Consider the following 19779-nt stretch of genomic DNA (forward strand, 5'->3'; position numbering starts at 1 on the left):
ACCATTCCATGAAAAGTAACCTCCTTGAAACTCAGCACTTCATTTTATTGAACTTTGAGCTAAAACTTCCAACTTATGTAATATACATTGACATTGCAAAGGCTGTTGTTCCACATATCCTATTGGATAAATTATCTTCAGAATTTGAAATTGATAATAAAATTTTAATCTGGATTAATGGTTTTTTCTACATTGCTCATGTCAAATAAAAATTTCTGATTTTTATTTTACACTTTTTACCCCCACTGATCAGTATATCTCAGGGATCTGTACTTAGTAATTTATTGTTTATAGTCTACATTAATTAATAAGTCCTTTTCTTGAATCTCCTTTTCCTTTGTAAATGCTTATGCTGATGACATAAAAGTTGCTAATACTTGCCACAACTTATTGCAAAGTGATATTAATGCACTTAATTTAATTTACAAATTATTTACTAGTAAAACCAAAATCATGATTTATAGTCTGGTTAGAGCTAATTTTCATACAAGTTTCTATATTGATAACTACATTTTACATGTAGCTGATACTGTTCGGGACCTTGTTGTTGTTGTTTGATTCAAGACTTTCTTTTAAATATCATATTGAACTATTAACTTAAAAAACATCTCAATCCGTAGGGACATGTTGCAAAGAAATTTCAGAGTAATTTCAAGCAAAAGTACACTTTGGGTTTTAATTTTTACTAATATTCAAACCTTAACAGATTATGCTTTACCCATATGGGGATCAGCCCCTGCTTCCACTTTGTATAAATTTCATTCAGAGTTGGCTAAAATTTATTTCTTTTTAAATAAACTTGCAAACCTCCCCTTTACTGATTCTCCCGAGGTTGCTTGTATGTGCTTGGTTTTCCTGGTTTTTTTGTGTATTGATTATTTTGATAGAATATATTCTTTTAAATGTTTTTAATGGTCTCCTCCCTTCTAAATTTTTTCTTTTACAAGTTCCTTCTTTTAACTCTACAGAATCTACATGTTTATATTCCTCATTTTCCTGCCTTAACATTACACTTAAATCATTTTTCTTTAGACTGCTGTAATCATCAAAAATCTATTCTTTCTTGATTTTTATAAATTTAAATGCATTTGTAAAAGACTTCTCTATGATTCTCTTATTTCTTTTGTGATTTGTAAGTCAAAAGACGTTTTGGTGTAATATTTCTATGCCAAATTTTAATTGTCTAGAATCACAGTTACTAAATTAACAATGCAATTGTTTGAAATATTATTCATTCATATGTTAGATGTAAATGCATTTCGAATTTCTATATTCAGTGATTCCTCTTCAGTATAATATCTAAAAGAAAATTATACAAAACATTTAAAAAAAAAAAACAAATACAATTTGGGTTATTACAGAGTTAAGCTATGATGCTTATGACTATTTTACACATTACAAAAAAATTATGAAACACTTATATCGTGTCTATTGAGGAGACTTTGCTGTCAACGCCATTTTAGTGTAATGGTGTCAAGGCAAGTGACAGGCTATCACTGGTTTACTGATCTACCTCGTGCTTACTATGTATGACATTATACCAACATGGTTCTATTTACATTCCTTTGTTTAAATTATTATTATTTATGCATTTCCAAATTTCAATGTGCTCTTTAAATCTATTTTAAATTGATTTCCTTCTTTATGTAGAACTTTAGAAATTAAACAAATTTATGTAACTGAAGAATTCAATTCCATAAAATTTTTTTAAGATTTCCAATTAATATCATGCATCCATTAAATAGCAATTTCAATTTTATGTAACAGAAATTGTACCGTTGGACCATAAACATCATTTGTGGATTATGCAAATTCAGAGAGTTTATCCTGACAGACTGATAAAATGCATTAGGCTGAGTTAGCCTTTACTGTATTGTAATATTCTATTCTATTATATAATTATACTACTTCAAACACATTATAGTTTGGAATTTATTTGGCTAGGCAAAATATAAATATTAACTAAAAAATAAAAACATACTTATGCCTTCTCTCATTGGTTATGTAAATGCATAACTGACATTCTATTCCTTAGATCTGTCAAGCATATATTTTTGTTTCTCCTATATAGAAGTTGGTATTTTTGCAAGTGCATGGTATCTTGTAAACTATGTTTTTCATATCTTCTTTTTTTATCGTCTGTTTCTTTTTTCTTTGTTTCGCTTTAAGTCTAGATAACAGGTTTACGTATTTTGGGGCAAGTTTTATATTATTTTTCCTCATATCTATGTCGATTTCTTCATAAAGGTTCCTAATGTATGGGAAGCTGGTATATTTTGGTTTCGATTCGGTTTTTTTATCTTTTATTTTTGTTTGGTTATTAGTAATTTTATTTTCCCATTTATGAATCAGTCTGGTTGGGTACCCGTCTAGGGCAAACTTTTTCTTCAATTCGATGATGTGTTTGGGTTTATTAGTTTCTTTACTAGTTCTATTCTGTATTTTTCGGTATTCCATGTTAAAGATGTTTTGTTTTATATACAATGGTATATTTGAAGTATATTTTATTGTGGTGTTGATTGAACATGGTTTTTTAAAAGGTTCAAAATCTAATTCGTTTTCGTTTCTTGTTATCATGACGTCTAAGTATCGTATACTATTATCGGCCACATTTTCTTCCTCTATTTTAAATTGGATATCCTTATCTATATTGTTTATTATATGTTTTATCATGTTAGGCTTTACTTCTGCATCATTATATATAATTAGGACATCATCTACGTATCTGACATGATAAAACATATAATAAACAATATAGATAAGGATATCCAATTTAAAATAGAGGAAGAAAATGTGGCCGATAATAGTATACGATACTTAGACGTCATGATAACAAGAAACGAAAACGAATTAGATTTTGAACCTTTTAAAAAACCATGTTCAATCAACACCACAATAAAATATACTTCAAATATACCATTGTATATAAAACAAAACATCTTTAACATGGAATACCGAAAAATACAGAATAGAACTAGTAAAGAAACTAATAAACCCAAACACATCATCGAATTGAAGAAAAAGTTTGCCCTAGACGGGTACCCAACCAGACTGATTCATAAATGGGAAAATAAAATTACTAATAACCAAACAAAAATAAAAGATAAAAAAACCGAATCGAAACCAAAATATACCAGCTTCCCATACATTAGGAACCTTTATGAAGAAATCGACATAGATATGAGGAAAAATAATATAAAACTTGCCCCAAAATACGTAAACCTGTTATCTAGAATAAAAAATTTATTACATGTAATCCTGTTTCACTCTAATATTTATGAAATACAAACTTGAAAATCTGTTTTGAGAAAATTCGTGTTGGTAAATAAAATTTTTATTACGTTTTATCATCATAAAAAAGTGTCACTTTTTATTAAAATTTCTGATCATCTAAATCTGTTTTTATTTTTTCCTTCCACCTCTTTCTTTCACTTGCACCGTGACAGTGGTTGATGGCAAGAGATTATAGTATGCCAAAGTATTACAATCTTTTATAAACATACCCTCTATATCAACTTCTGTTTTCCTGGAGGCATGCCAGTTTCTTCATGTATTTTATGCTTTAATAACAGATACCATATCTGTAAGTGGCAAAGTTAGAGTTATGATTTGACCATTTAATTTCCAGTCTGCTTTTTCTGCTAACGTTGGCAATTGCACACAGAATGTCACTGGACTCTTGTTTTCTTTCAAGAAGTCTTCTTCAGTAATGGGATTCTCCTCAGTCTTCTGACGCTTAGTTGGGGGTTCTTCTTCTGCAGCCATTCCTGCTGCCATGGTGCCCAGCAACGATGGACCAGTGGACTCATGCTGTGGAGGTGGTGGAGCAAGGCATACCACCCATATGTTGTCCAAATGGTAGAGCAGGACCCATTCCTGCACCAAGAGGTGGTTGTGGCATAGATATTACAGGTGGAGGTTGAATATGTGGTGGAGCAGCAGGAGCAAGAAGCATCATTAAAGTTTGAGGAGGAGGCATTATGGGTTGAGGAGGTATTATTCCTGGAATTGGACCAGTTGGACGAGCTGCAACTGCTATTTGGTGTGGAGGAGCATGTGTTCTCTGAATGACAGTAGTACCAGGAAGAGTGGATGATGGGAAGCATAGGGGGTGCTTTTACAACAGAGGCTGAAGTAGCTGGTAAAGGAGATACAGATGTAGCATTTGATGCTATAGTATGTTATGTAAGTCTGGTTTACAAATATATTCATTCACATGTTGGTACCAAGATAAACCTGCATACCGTAAATGGACGACAGCCAGATGTTCCTCGACTCTTATGTTTAATTTTCTTTTTGTTTCTCCTATATAGACTTTAGGTGGGTTACATATGCACAGTATCCTATATACTAGCAGTCTGCAATCTTTCTGACCTCACTCACCACCAAACTCACAGTTTTGAATTCCGTGGACCACTATTATGGATTTTTTTAAACAACACAAACTCTGCATAATAATGATCATAAAAGTTCAATTTTACTATATTAATAGGAAACTTGCTTGTTTAATTATAACAAATTAATGCAAGCCTAAAGCTTGTTACTGCTTGTTTGAAATAAGTTTATGAATTCTTAGCACTTTTCCACAAAGGCTGACAATTGCACTTACAGCATTGTTTATTGTTAATTATTTATTGATAACAGTCAATTTGTATTTGGTTTTAGATTCAAATAAAAAACCCCCAATGAGTGAAAAAAAGCAACTAAGCATTTCACATTTCTTTTGTAATACTTTGCGTAACCTTCAGTTGATCAATGTCCAAATTTCTCCACGGACCACCCAAATTTTCTCACAGACCATCGACAGTCTACAAACCACTGGTTGCCAACTGTCACTATATACGGCACCACCCCGTAGAGTTGATTTATCTGTTCTTTCTTTTTTGTGACTGATTTTATTGACTAAATCTATTACTTCATTTTTAAGTGCCAGGGCTAATTTAATATTAAATTACTTTAGATATTTATTATATGTTTCAAAGAGATTCTTTATGTAAGGAAAGTACTTATATTCTATATTGTTATCTTTATATCTCACTTTAAATCTATTGTTGAGGTATGTTTTGAACCATTCTTGTAGTTGTCTCCTCGGGTATCCATTAAGTAAATATTTCTTTTGAAGCATGTCGATTCCAATTAATGTATCTTCCTGTGATGTTGTTCTAGTCCAAATTTTCTTGAGGTCCATAAGGTATGCATTTTTCTAGATTGAGACTGGGCATATATGATGTACTATGAATAGTTTTCCACACGTTGCATGATTTTTTAAATTTGTTAACTTTAAACTGAGTTTCTTTTCTATGAATTGTGATGTCCAAAAAATGTAACTTATTTTACTGTTCTGTTTCTAATTCAAATTTTATTCTTTTGTATATTTTGTTTAATTCCTTTAAAATATGTTGGCTTTGATGTCATTTGAGATTTGAGATTTTTGCATTTTGAGATTTTAAAAACAGTGTGTTAGTTAAGTAATAATAAGAATTTGAGAGAATAATTTGTAATAGTCTGAAATTAATCATCTAACATTGATAAAATTTTTCCAAAATATTTTAACTTTTTCCAAACTCCTTACAATTACATTTTACTCCTTCAATTTAAGGCAGGTATTAATGAACTACTCTAAAAATAAAATTAACATGCAAAAAATTATAAGTAATTTGAATTTAAATGATACCATTTGTCATTTTTCAATTTTTATTTTAATAATTTCAATTAATTTTTTCCTATTTATTAGTATTTGAATAAGTTCAGAATATTTATTAAGAGTCAAATTTAATAAATTTATGCTTTAGTAACAGATTATTTATTACTCATTAATAAGTGTTGTAAAAACTGTTTTCCTCCTTTTCAAATTCAAATAGCTTTACAGTTGCAAATTAACAACAGGATAAATTATTTTATAATAAAAATGTCTCATTTTAAACTTTTAATACATAACTTTTTAAAACTGTAGAATTTTCTTAAATTAACAGTTAACTAATTAAAAACTTTAGTTTTCAAAACTGATCTTTCAAACATTGACAATGATAATTTGCAAGAACAATCAGTTAAAAACAGCTTAAAAAATTAACTTCTAGAAAATGTTTACTAATTGGGCTGCAATTTGAAAAAATTTTAACCTATAAATTCCCACTGTCATCTGTCTGTCCTTCCTTAATTGTAAAAACAAAGTTAGATAAATGAAAGTTGAGACCAGATATGGAAAGCTTAGGTGCAGATTAACTTAGCTTAGATTAACTATATACAAACTTCTGGTTCATACCAGAAGTCACATCATTTAATTCAAAAATTTCTCCCAAACGGAGTTAGATAGATGACCGGCACGACCATGGTCAATACGAAAAGTACGATGTACGGGGACAAGACACTACTAAAAAAATTAAGAACATTGTGACATTGTCACAATAAATAATTGCTTATTGTTTTTTAAAATAATTTTGCTAGTTTAATTTTTTCATATTACATTACAGATAGCCAACTATTTCCGGGAACTTAATTATCTGAAAACTCAGACAGTATTAGTATATACCTGTAAGTATCACAAGCATCCACATGAATGAATCACAATACAAAAATCAAACATATTGGGCAAATCCCATTTTTGGTGGCCCCTTTCCCCACTGCTCTGATAAAATTTTGAAAAAAAAAATCCATGTGCAACAGCTATTTTTTTCATGGCAGCACATACTTTTGCCACTTCCATTGCCAATTTCAAGTTATCATCACCATTTCTTTAAAACTTTTGAAAAATGTGAAAATGCAATCAACAGCAGGAACACTTTCCTGTTCCTGCTGTTGATTGCATTTTCACATTTTTCAAAAGTCTGCATCAAATCTGCAATCAGTGCAGATGATATTCCTTATATGAACTCCAGAATGCACTCTGGAGAACTTCTGGTGCATTCATAGACAAAGAAATTTTGATCATTTGCTATCTAGACAAAATGGCATTTGCCCACTGAGTTTCAAATGTGGCTTTTGCTCTATTTTTAGAAGCATGTCAAATTTTTTGCAACAGAGTGTATATAGATATCTGATGAGTTTTAGATATAAATTTATTGGTAATTTATATTAAAGATACAGGAGAAAAAAGTTTCATTAAACTTACATCTTCTTTCATTTCCTTTAAAATATCACTTAAAGCTATTCCAGCTTCTTCGTCATAAATATCCAATTCAAATGCTTTCTTGTAACATTTTAATGCTTTTCTTAAAAAGTAAAATAAAATAAAAAATTTTAAACATGCCAAGTCAATTTTAAAATAAAAGCATTCTAATTTCTCAACTTACATAAAATCATGATTATTTTTCAGATAATAATGTCCTAAATATAAAAAATTTTTCGAATAGTATGGATCTTCTTTAGCAGCCTAAATGAAAAGCACGTAATTTTTATTATTTGAAACTAATATATATTTTATAAAATTATATATAGGTTGAGGTATCTATAGCTATTCTTTATAAACACCTTATTCTTTTAAAAAACCAAATTTTAAAGTTATTATTTTTAAAGGGAATAATTTTAATATATTTTAAAAACTTTAAAAAAATGCTTTTATTGGTGATGTTTTATGAAATTAGGGATAAAGAATGGTGGAGTTACCTCATCACCACCATGTACTGTACATCACTACAGGGCATTTACACAGACATTTGCTAAACAACTATGCAGTGTTTATCAAATTTTGGGATGGGAAGAATGGTAAGGGTGCTAAAACATCATTAAAATGCATTGTCATTGGACTTAGGTATGTCCTCAAAGTTTTGGTCTTCCATTTTAATTAGAAGTGGGTGAAATTTGTTCTTTTAGTCTTTTCTCCAGCTTCCGTTTTGTTTTGCCCATGTAGCATTTTGATTGAGAACATGTAAATGAGAGTTTACATATTACTATTGCTACATCCAGCTGCTAATTTTTTCTTTATTATAAGTAAAATTTAATGAATTTGATAACCTGTTTTTTGAGATGCAATTATAAATGTAGAAAGATCATTAAATTTACTTTTATATTTTTTCATAAAAACTATTTATATAAGGAAAGAGGTCATACCATTTAGTTATTTTCTCATTCTTTACAATATATATGATACTTATGAAATTGTCATACCACTTACTAAGGCTGTGTACACATTAGGCGTTTTGAAGCGCGCGTTTTAAAGAACCAAGAGTTCCGCATAGGTATACACACTCAAACGTGCACTTCTGGCCAAGCGCGCATCAAACGCATGTTGATAGATTTTGGTTAGAACGCGCATTTCGCCAGCGTCGGCCGTGCGTTTTGACATACGTGCGCCGCCATTTTGCTGTACATTCGATTGCGTGTTTTCGGAATGTTGGCCAAAATGGAGAACGATCATTTCGATACTGATCTATTTATTGATGAAATCCAAAAGAGACCAGCCATTTGGGACATGGAGAGTTCCAATTACAAAAATAGGATACTGAAGAAACAAAACTGGGAAGAAATGGTGGAATTTTTTTTTGTAATTCTGAAGATAATTTGGAGAAAAAAAAACTGTTAGGTGAGTAATTTTATTATTTATTAAAATGTTTACAATAATTATGCCGTATTTAATACTTAAATCATGTTGTCTTGCCGATGTAGTTTTCCCTCGTTTACAAAATAGTTGGCGAATTTTTCTCTTGTAGTTCTAGCACACAAGCTGCCTCGTGGTATATTTTCTAAATTTATAGATTGTAATGGCAAAGCATAAAGTTTGTCTTCATATCTATAACCATCGTGTACTCGAACATAATTGTGTAATACGGTGCAAGTTTTCATAATATTTTCCGCGAACTCGATATTTACATCAATAGGTCTGTGAAATATTTGCCATTTGTTACTCAGTAGTCTGAAAATGCATTTGATATAGCGGCCTTGCTCTCAATAATCTGTAATTGAATATTTTGTTTGGGTGTATAAGTTGTTTACCACCTTATGGGTGCATTACATTTGACATAATTCCAAAGGCTTCATCACCTACGAACACGTCAGGTAATGGTGTTTTATCGACATTTGAAATGGGTTTCAGTTTAGGAATATTTAACTTATTATCCACCATCTTTTTTACAGAAATGTGAATGTTAAAAAATAGCAGAATCACTGCTTTTGCCATAAGATCCAATATCAACGTATACAAAACAATAATTTGCATCACAAACTGCTAGTAAGACAGAAGAAAAACAGTTCTTGTAATTGAAATAAAGTGAGCCTGTATGTTTTAGTTGCATTATCTCAATATGTTTTCCATCAATTGCGCTGATACAATTTGAAAAGTTGGCATACTTCTTAAAACTTTCTTCAACTTCTTTCCTTTTCTCTGTTGTCATTTCAGGCATGGATATGGATTTTAATATGTCCCATAGCACTTTACAAACGTGTTCAACTATCTTTATAATAGTCAATTTTCCAAGACGATATCCATAATGCAAATCTAAGTACCTGTAAAAATGTTGCAAGTTTTGTAAAAATTAAAATTATTATTTTTTATTTTCAGGGACTACACTAATGAAAAAGTGGAAAAGCATTCGGGACAATTACATGAAGGAGTGTAAAAAGCAAAAAAAGCTTCTGTCTGGATCTGGATCTTCCAAACATATGCCATATGTGTATTACAGAAAACTACAATTTCTTGAGAGTTCTACAGAATGATACAGAGAGCAATTATGGAAACCAACCTTCTGAAACAACAAATACTGGTGCAGATAATGAAGATTTGATGCCACTTCCTAAACACCAAAACAAGGGGTCGAGGAAAAAACAAAAAAGAAATGTTGTGGAACAACAAATCGTTGACATTTTACAAAAAGTTTGAACGCGAGAGAACAAAATGAAACAGGCCATCTAACAAAAGAAGACGATGATAAATTATTCTGTTTATCATTGTACAGTGAATTAAAAAAAGTATCCGAGAATCGACGCCTTACGACTAAAATTGAATTGCTCAATGTCATTCAAAGAGCACAGAACTATCATCAGTCATTGTCACTACAAACAAATCAATACCAATATGCATATTCTGCACCAACTTATTCTGGATATACCACAGCTATATCCCCAACACCATCAACGTCTTCACAGCAGTGGTCTACAATGTCACCGCCACCCTTGTTATCATGGTCACCATCACCTTCCAGCCAAGATTCAGAAAACAGAGTTATTCGAATAAATAAATGTACTTGCTTTAATGTTATAACGAGTTTTTCTTCTGGAGAAATTGAGTCTCTTAAAATTGTTGATTCACCAGTAATATCCACTTTTATAATATGGAGTAAGTCGTCAAATGATTTTATAGACATTCTAAAATAATTAAAAAACTGGGTTCATGTTGTCTTAGTTTTGGATGCAATGTCACAAACATTCCATGCATCAGTCTATCTCATATTATTGGGTGCACCCAAAATTCTCTTTGCCTCTGCCGTCATCTTCTATAGCAACGAGAGAGGAGCCACGCACAAGCAATCACTTCCACGTCCATTTCCAAACCGAGCCAGTGTGCACACCCCACTAAACGGTTGTCAAACGCCAAGCTAAATGCATGATGTGTACGCTGCTAACGTGCGTTTAAAGCAACACCCAACGCCTAATGTGTACTTAGCCTAAGAGTCTCCTCAGGATATCCATTTAACATGTACTTTTTAAATACTTGTTTTTCTTCTCTTTTTATATCTTCTATGAGTGTAATTCTTGTTAAAATTTTCTTTAATTCCATAATAAAGGTGTTCCTTTTAATATGTAAAAGGTATGTCCTCTTTCCTTATATAAATAGTTACTATGAAAAATATGAAAGTAAATTTAATGATATTTCTACATTTATCATCACATCTCAAAAAACAGATTATCAAATTCATTAAATTTTATTTATAATAAAGAAAAAAATCAGCAGCGGGATGTAGCAGTAGTAATACGTAAACTCTCATTTACATGTTCTCAATCAAAATGCTACATGGGCAAAACAAAACGGAAGCTGGAGAAAAGCCTAAAAAAACATGAAGTGGCAATACTATTAAAGTATAAAGAATATCCTTGGTTCCAACATTGTAATAAATTAATAGATTGTAAAATTAATAAAAATAACATAAAAATATTGTATAAAGAAAAAAAATATAAATTTAAATAGTGGAATATCGTTAGATGCATGCTGGGATAAGTTTGTACGGTATAAACGCACCAATGTAAAATGAGCATTGTTATTTACCGACGAGGTCAAAGAAACGAGGCGAAATGCATACGGATAAGAAAAAGAGAAAAAGGTAAAATAAATATCTTTTTACAGTTAACTGTTTCGAGTCGCAATTTATTACCTCTTTTTTTGGTGCCGGTCGAGTATTTTAACTCGGACACTGTATTCTATATTTTAACTTTTTAAAATTTTTAGAAATATAGTTATTTTTTATTCATTTTAGAATCCGAAATGTTTTGTGAAGCAAATTTCGACAACATAATTAATAATTTTGCTCAAAGAAAAGCTTGAAAAATAAAATTATTGTAAAAATGTGTTTTTTTTATTAAAATAAAAAGTATAAAATATCAGTGTGTTTCTTTTAGAATGGCACAATTTTCTTGCACAGATGTCATACCACACACACTATACGAAAGTCTAGAAACATTAGGCTTGACAACAGCACGTACATCACATTAAAGAAGGCCGCCGTATTAAATGTGTGTTATATGGTCAAGAAATTCCAAAAAATTAATACATACACAAATAGCACATAAACAAAATAATTTTCCCTGTAGCTATGCCTTGACTTGGTCCGGCATACCATTAGGCACCCGTCAAGTAGGATACATTCCACCCACACAATAAAAAAATGGTTTGTACATTATATTTTCAAAATCATATAATAAATATTTTAACTAGTATATACAACAAGGTATTAACAAGATAGTTAACAAGATATTAAAATCTTTCATATCATAAATATGACTTGCTAAACTTAATTATAGTTTATATTTTAAAAATATTAATTTATATATAAAAATATTTAAAATCCACTATAGTTAAAACACTGTACTATTTAAATATCTCAGCTTATAAAAATAATCTATCTATATAATATTTTTCAAAAATAATTTTACTTTTTTAAATATTGATATTAAATGTTAAATTATATAATTTTCTCTTTCTATTATATCACCTTCATAAAATAGTCAAAAGATTCTTTAGTTCTTGATGTATTCCAGTGTAAAAGTCCCAATAAATAGAGTGTGGAACCTTCATATTTTAAACCAATCGCTTTCTGCAATCTAAGAATACTACATTAATAATCTTACAACAAAACTTATAAATAATAAATTATATAGATAATAAGCAACCAATAGTTCTAATTTTGTAGTGTAATAATTGTGTAATTTAGTTCATTTATGGATAATGATCAGATTCTACAGGGTTTCTGAAAAGAAGCAATGGTTTATGAAAAGTATTATATATTTAAGGAAAACAGATTAACACACAATTTTCAGTAATTGTCAGCAAAATTTTTTAAGTTTTTTCCTTGCATTTCAAAAACAGAGCACTATTTTTGCTGCAGGTAGAAGCATTTGAAAACAAAATGGCAAGTGTTTGTGAGAGCCCAGATGAGATGGAAATTTTATTTAATCACAACAGAATATAAAATTAATTAAGAATAACACTTAAATTTCTCATATTATATAAAGAAAAATTTTCCCAACACTTAACTGAAGGTGACACATCTTCCGAATGTATATGTCACCAGGAACTTTCATCCAAAATTCACCTATTGGTCAAAAAACTTAACATTACCCAAAAAGGACGTCGAAATCAAGGGGGAGGACCCCAAAATAAAAGACGAACGTTAAAACCGACGACGAGAGTTTGCCGACCTCCTCCTTTTGGTGTGAGTGCTCCGTCGCCAATCCTTTCGACCGCCGTTTCACTCTTTCCCTTCGACCACCGTAGATGCCTTACTAATGATTTTGATAGTGAACTATACCATCAAGGAGCCTAATTCTACCTAATCAAGAAACCGCTCCACCCTGTCATCAGGACGTTTTGCAACCTCAAGACTTTGATCAAGGACAATCAAGGTATTTAGCATCACGCGTAATAATGTAAGCTCTCTCTCAGCTAAGAATGTGCTAACTCCATATCTGCTAGTATAATCCAATAGATTATGTTACATTGTATCCATATTATCCAGTATGTTATGCTACTAGAGCTTTTCTATTTTGCCACTATATAAAAGTTCAATGGAATGTTACTGTAACCATACGTGTAAATAGTTTACAGGAATAAACGGACATTATTTCTTTATCATTTAGTAGTAGTGTGCACTTCTTTCTGCCGCATTGTCTTTCAGGCCGTCACCGTCCTGGACCTTAGTGTCTACATACGCGACCGCTTGCCCAAAACCAAAACTGCAGCAAACAAGGTTTCTGTGTCTGCCTTAAAAGACACAGTGGTGTCAGTCCCGACGTAGGCTTCACCAGTCTGGTGCCGACCCTCCGGTCACATGTTATTTAAGTGTCAGAGTCAAAATCACTGAAAACTGTGAGGCAAAAGTAATGAACCATATACAAAAAAGATCCACCATATATAAACTCAATCAAAAGTTGGATGAAAATCTTTTTAGAGATTAGTAGTGGACAGAAACAGTTGTTGTCAGATAGACCTTGTAGCTCATGTGCAACAGTCACCAACATTGAAACCATGTTTTAGTGAAGCCTAACAAGATTGGTTTGGCCAAGCATCTCAAAAACTGCATGTTCCACAATGGACAATACATGATGTTCTGCATAAACATTTAACATTACATGCATATAAGATCATCTGGCTTTAAAGTCAGATGTCTGCTGATGGCATTACTGCTTTGCAATCGACATCTTAAATCTCATAGTTAGGATATCCTGATTTCCTTCCTTATGTACACTTTACTAATAAAGCAACATTTCATATGTTACTTTTGAAAAACCCTGTATAGTAAATCTATAGAAAAAATATGAAAAATAAAGTTTATAAAATTATGATATAACTTCTATTTAGCTATTCAATTGGGTCAATTCAGGAAAAACCTTTAAATGCAGTTTATTAATTTGCAAATTTTTCCTACAGGTGAAAAAGTGAATATTTCATTTTAATTCAAACTGATATAAAATTTTAACCATTAGTATCAAAAAAAATTTTATACAACAATTGAGAAACTAATTCACTACAGCAGGCTTAATATATTATAAATATTATATTTATACGTTTTTATACACTGGGATACTTTTTAATGTAATATAAATGCAGAAAACCTACCATACATTTCAGGATTATTCCAGAAATACATAGCAAATAAAAATTTCTTTTGCCAACTGAACTTTGTCTCTCGATTAAAACAGACTTGGTTATAAGACAAACTCTGGTTTACTATTTGAGAGTCGTAATTGGAACACCAGTAGGTTTTCTGCATTTATATTTAAAAAGAGTTTTGAAATAAAAACAGATTTTCTTTTTGTTTCCTTTTAAAGCTCTGTTTTGGTTTTATGTAAAAATCAAAACTGTGGTTTGGTAAGTGAGACCAACTTGTCCCTACTGTAAAACACACAATGATGTAAGTAGACAGTAATATAACAAATAATTGAACTGATCAAAAACAAAGTAAATAATTTTCCAATTTCACTTTTAAAATGCAGTTTCCCTGCATTTCATCAAATTTTCCTAATTAATGTCTACAAAAATGTTGCAATAAATGGCTTAGCCAAGAAGCCATTTTATTGCAACATTTTTTCGACTATTGCCTTATTATTATTTTTTCTACCGTAGTTATTCCAGAATTGCTTTAATTTTCCTAAACTCTATTCACACAATCAGACATTCTGTATCTCTGTATCACTAAACCTTACAACTTTGTGATTTTTTGTTATGGGATTACATGACATTAGAGAATTACTGAGATGACCAAATTTCACTGACCATGCTGAAAGACTAACCAGCATCATGTTTCAGTTATACCAACAGAAATGCTGTTTAGTGCTGTCTATTGCATCTTGTCTCACCTACAGACTGTATTTGTGTGTATTGGGAACTACACTAAACACTTATAAATTACTTTGTGCAAGCTTGTAAAATGTACTGTACATGCTATACAAAATAAAAAATTTGACCACAGCAAAGGTAGTTGTACTGAGGTTATTAATAGTGCAGTTATCAATAGTATTAAAAATTTGACTGTGGTGCACACACTATATATTATTTATTTATTTTCATTATAAAACACTAAGCTTTTTTCTAAAAAAACCTCATGTTTTACGAATAATTAATAACTACTTATACAATACCTATAAATCATCACATAATTAGTTCATATATAATAAATAATAGAATTTGAATTACACAACTAGAAAATATTATAAAATTTGATACTGATAAAATTAAACTGCTTAATAAACAAAGTATTAACATGAATTTACTTATGTTCAGCTTCTTTATAATCATTTTCAAAAATGTGAATGGCTGCTTCTAATTGAAGAGTCTGCGTACATTCTCCATTTGTTCTTAATTCTGCACATAACTATAAAAGATTTCTTATAAATATCAAAAAAATAAAAAACTTTTATTACAATACAGGGTTATTCAAAAAACACGGTACAAAAGTAAAGCCGATTTACTCGTATCTAAAATATACAACAACAATAACGACGTGGCAGATGTCAACACAATAGTCTAGTTCTGTCCCCAATGCCACAGTACTGGAGCCATTGACCAGGACTGAATGGTGATAAAAGATAGCTAGGCAATAACCTTGGGTGGCATTTTTCCTAATAACCTCTTCTTGAAGGACTTTAGATATTATGTCATAAAAACAAAAACATGTGAGGCTGGAAAGGCACAACCATATAGGATTTTATTCCATTAATAGTTTAATGTATAATGGGGCAGCATTTGCAAAGTTTGACTCATTTTATTACTTTTTACAATTTTCCAAAAGAAAAGAATTGGCCTGAAATGGGACTTGAACCTGCAACTCCCACTTAACATACAAATGCATTGCCATTTATAATACCAGTACCTCTGAGTGATCTTTCCTTCCAGAACTATTACTTTAAATATAACCATACAGGTCATTAACATTACTGACTGGGAACAACTTAAGCATCCATGGCTACCTCCGTAGTAATCAGCCAGCTATTGCTTTCATCTAGCACAGGGGTCGGCAACCTGCGGCTCTTTGGATGTGAAGCTGCGGCTCTTTAGTTCCATACGGAAATATTATTTATACGATCTCTTTCTTCACAATATAGTGCGATGGCTTTCGAAAGGTAAGGTGTTGAAACATTTCGCTTTGTGCTTGAATGAAATAAATACATTCCTAAATGAAAAAGGCATTAATCACCCTGAATTAGAGAACAACAAATGGTTGCAAAAATTTTACTTTATGGTGGATATCACAGCGAAATTAAATGAGCTGAATCTAAAACTGCAAGGAAAGGGAAACCCAGCCTATGTTTTGGTAGAAGAATTGGTTTGTTTTGAAGAAAAATTAATTCTTTTTGCAGAAGATATTCAGAGCGGTAAATTACTTCATTTTCAATTTCTAAAGCAATATCGCGATAAAACCAGTGCAACTGTTGACACGAATTACTTCAGCACAGTTATAAAAAAAAATTAAAGATGAATTTGCTGACAGATTTGAGCAATTCAAAACCAACAAAACCACTCTAGCATTCATAGTAAATCCTCTTAACACAAATAGTAACGAAATCCACATTGAGCCATTTGGAATTGATACTGGATCTCTAGAAATGCAATTGATCGATTTAAAAAGTAAAGCTTTGTGGAGTGGAAAATTTACAGAGTTGAAAAGCAAGTTGGAAGAGTTGGAGATCCAGAAATGTATGTACGTAACGCAACAAAAGTGGACAGCTTTAAAAGAAATGCCGCGACTTGAGGCACTTATATTCGACACATGGAATAGTCTTCCAGATTGCTACAGTGAGGTGAAGAAGTTGGCATTTGGAGTGCTGACTATCTTCGGATCGACATATTCGTGCAAGCAAGCGTTCTCTTGCATGAATATAATTAAAAGTAAAGTAAGAAGCCAACTAACAAATGAAAATTTAGAATCGTGTCTGAAACTTAAAACAACAAGTTTTAAGTTGTTTAAAGTGAGCCAAATTTATCGAAACTTTCTAAAACCATGCAAAGCCAACGCTCCCATTGAATTTGTTTGCTCAACTGTTTGTTATTCAAGTACAAGTTAGTGTTGTAAGTAAATGTTTAATTAATAATAAAGACCTTTAATGACAAATTAAAAAAAGCAGAAGAAAAAAAAACACAGAACACCAGGTTTTGGGTTACACCCCAGCATACTTAAGTAAATGTTTAATTGTTTTAATTTTTTACTTAAATAATAAGTAATTATTTAATAATGCCATATATATATTATCTAATTTGTTGTGAAAAACACTACTTATATATGAATAAATAGATAGTTTTTTTTTAATCAAAAAACTTTATTTATGCGAGTACTATTTATTGTTGGCAAGAAAAAATTTTGTGGCTCTTTAAAAACTTTGAAATTTTGTAAATTATAATTTTTGACTCTTCCGACTCAAAAGGTTGCCGACCCCTGGATCTAGCATCATACTGTACCACACCACACACACACACACACACACACACACACACTTATACATATATATATACACAACTAATATACAGTACTGTACATACACAAAATATGATGAAACAATTGTATTTCATATTATTATTTGTATTAAATCTAATCCAATCATAAAACTTCTATTAGAAATTAAATTATTTTAACATATTTAATAGTTTCAATTTAGTAATGTCAATGAGTCTGGAGATGTGACAGTTCCACATGAGTAAACTGATTAGTTAAACACTCAAGTTTTCAAGAAGTTTTCAAGCTAGAAAATATTTTTTATTAAATTGCCAAATTGCCGTTATTTAGCCCGATGTCGTACGGCAGTTGTCGTCGACGTATTGTAATGTATCAGGTTTTAAATTTGTTTTTATTAAATTGTTTAATGAAAAAGATATTTTCTAGCTTCTCGCAAACTTCAGCATTAGTTTAACGAATTAATTTTTCTAGTAATGCCAATTCAGTAAAAACAAGTAATACAAAAAAAATTTTTTAAAGTTAATTCCTACTTAGGTCAACAAAAAAATTTTATTTTAGTTACTTTTTATTAAATAATTACAATTAATATAAATATGTATATACATATGACAGAATCACAATATTAAGTGGCAAAATAGAAAGAAAAATCGGAATTGAACCCAAAGCATAAAATTTCTTCAATTTTATTTTTTGAGAAAAATCCTTCATTCTAACTACTAAGCCACAACTGCTAACTCACTCTCAAAAATCATTTGGATAAAAGGTCTACTTAGAGCAAAAATTTTCAAAAATTTATCGATTTTCGCAAGAATTGAACTCTCATTCTTCACCTTCACGTGAAAAATACAGAAATCCTTGCATTTTACGGATTGAGCTACTGCCTGTTTATTTCAATTTTCATTACAAACTGCTAAAACTCTATTTAAAGTATTAATAATTAGGTTAATGTTACCCGTGGTATCGAAGATGGCAATGTAGAAATTTATTAATTTACATAATGCGACAGATAGTACGGGTACGCCCCTTAACGTTTAGATTACTCGGTATTCTACTTCGAGATTATTATCCATTGTTAATCTGCTTCCAGATTATCACTTGATAATCTGGTTTGAGATTATCACTCGAGAATCTGATTCGAGATTACCGGAAACGCGGCCATCTCGAACGTAGGGAAAAAAATTTCCCGTTGCCGTCTAGTATCTAGGGAAAAAATTCCCCGTTGCCATCTTCGATACCACAGGTAATATTAACCAATAATTAAATTTAATTAATGAATTAATATTTGAAAAAACTGTATTAACATCAAGTGTCATCCACTACAAGTTTTAAAAAATGTATTTGAACTTGAGTGGATGAATAAAAAGTATTTTATTAACGATTGAAAATTTGAACAAGATATATGTATATATATATATATATATATATGTTACCGGCAAAACCTGATTTTACGCCAAACTAGTTTGGCGTAAGTGTGTCAGGCGAAACTAGTTTAGAATTATTATTCAAGTATATTAATGGTTAAAATAAAATTAAAAGGCAATCAATTAGATAAACAATATTTATTCAAACATAGTCTACTTAATTATAAAAAATGGGGTTAATGTTACCCTAGATATCGAAGGTGGCGGCTCGTCTCCGATTCCAGCAATCAGAAGACAGGGCATGGATTCTAACCTAACCTAACCTATTCTAATAAATTACCATAATGACACACCATATTAATATATTCAACCATTAATATACTTGAATAATAATTCTAAACTAGTTTGGCCTGACATGCTTACGCCAAACTAGTTTGGTGTAAAATCGGGTTTTGCCGGTAACATATACGAGGGTTGTCCCAGAAGTACCCGACCTGACATATGGATGGCGGTAGTTGTCTGAAAAAATTACTGTTGTTGAAAGTATCAACCTTATAAAGCTTAAGTTTGAAGTTTGAAGACGCTACATTGTTTAGTATTTGTTTGACCAGCCATCAATAATAGTGAACAATCTCAGTGAATTTGTAAACATGGAAAAAATTGGTCATCGTTGTGATACAATACTTTCATTTGAAAGGTTTCAGTCCAACCAATATTAAAGCTGAGCTAGATTCTACTCTGGGGAAGTCTGCTCCCTCATTTACAACAATAAAATATTCGGTGGCAGAGTTTAAATGATGCCGTACGAGCTGCCAAGACGAACATCG

At 30.9% G+C, this 19779-nt stretch overlaps 2 protein-coding genes across 3 annotated transcripts in view; one reads left to right on the plus strand and one right to left on the minus strand.

Moving 5' to 3' along the window:
• The window catches only part of LOC136990728 (serine incorporator 5-like), a 217367-nt gene that overhangs the window by 54960 nt on the left and 142628 nt on the right, over positions 1 to 19779 (plus strand). The gene's annotated exons all lie outside the window — the stretch shown is intronic.
• The window catches only part of LOC136990714 (tetratricopeptide repeat protein 37), a 122108-nt gene that overhangs the window by 47701 nt on the left and 54628 nt on the right, over positions 1 to 19779 (minus strand). For both annotated transcript variants that reach the window (XM_067289128.1, XM_067289129.1), the window contains exons 13-16: positions 15415 to 15515; positions 12138 to 12246; positions 7290 to 7369; positions 7109 to 7208 (exon numbers count right to left, since the gene is read on the minus strand). In XM_067289128.1, the coding sequence (XP_067145229.1) occupies positions 7109 to 7208; positions 7290 to 7369; positions 12138 to 12246; positions 15415 to 15515 (390 nt within the window). The remainder of the gene's footprint in view (positions 1 to 7108; positions 7209 to 7289; positions 7370 to 12137; positions 12247 to 15414; positions 15516 to 19779) is intronic.

Source organism: Centruroides vittatus, unplaced genomic scaffold, assembly GCF_030686945.1.
Source record: "Centruroides vittatus isolate TY-2023 unplaced genomic scaffold, ASM3068694v2 contig_134, whole genome shotgun sequence".
Taxonomy (NCBI): Eukaryota; Metazoa; Arthropoda; class Arachnida; order Scorpiones; family Buthidae; genus Centruroides; species Centruroides vittatus.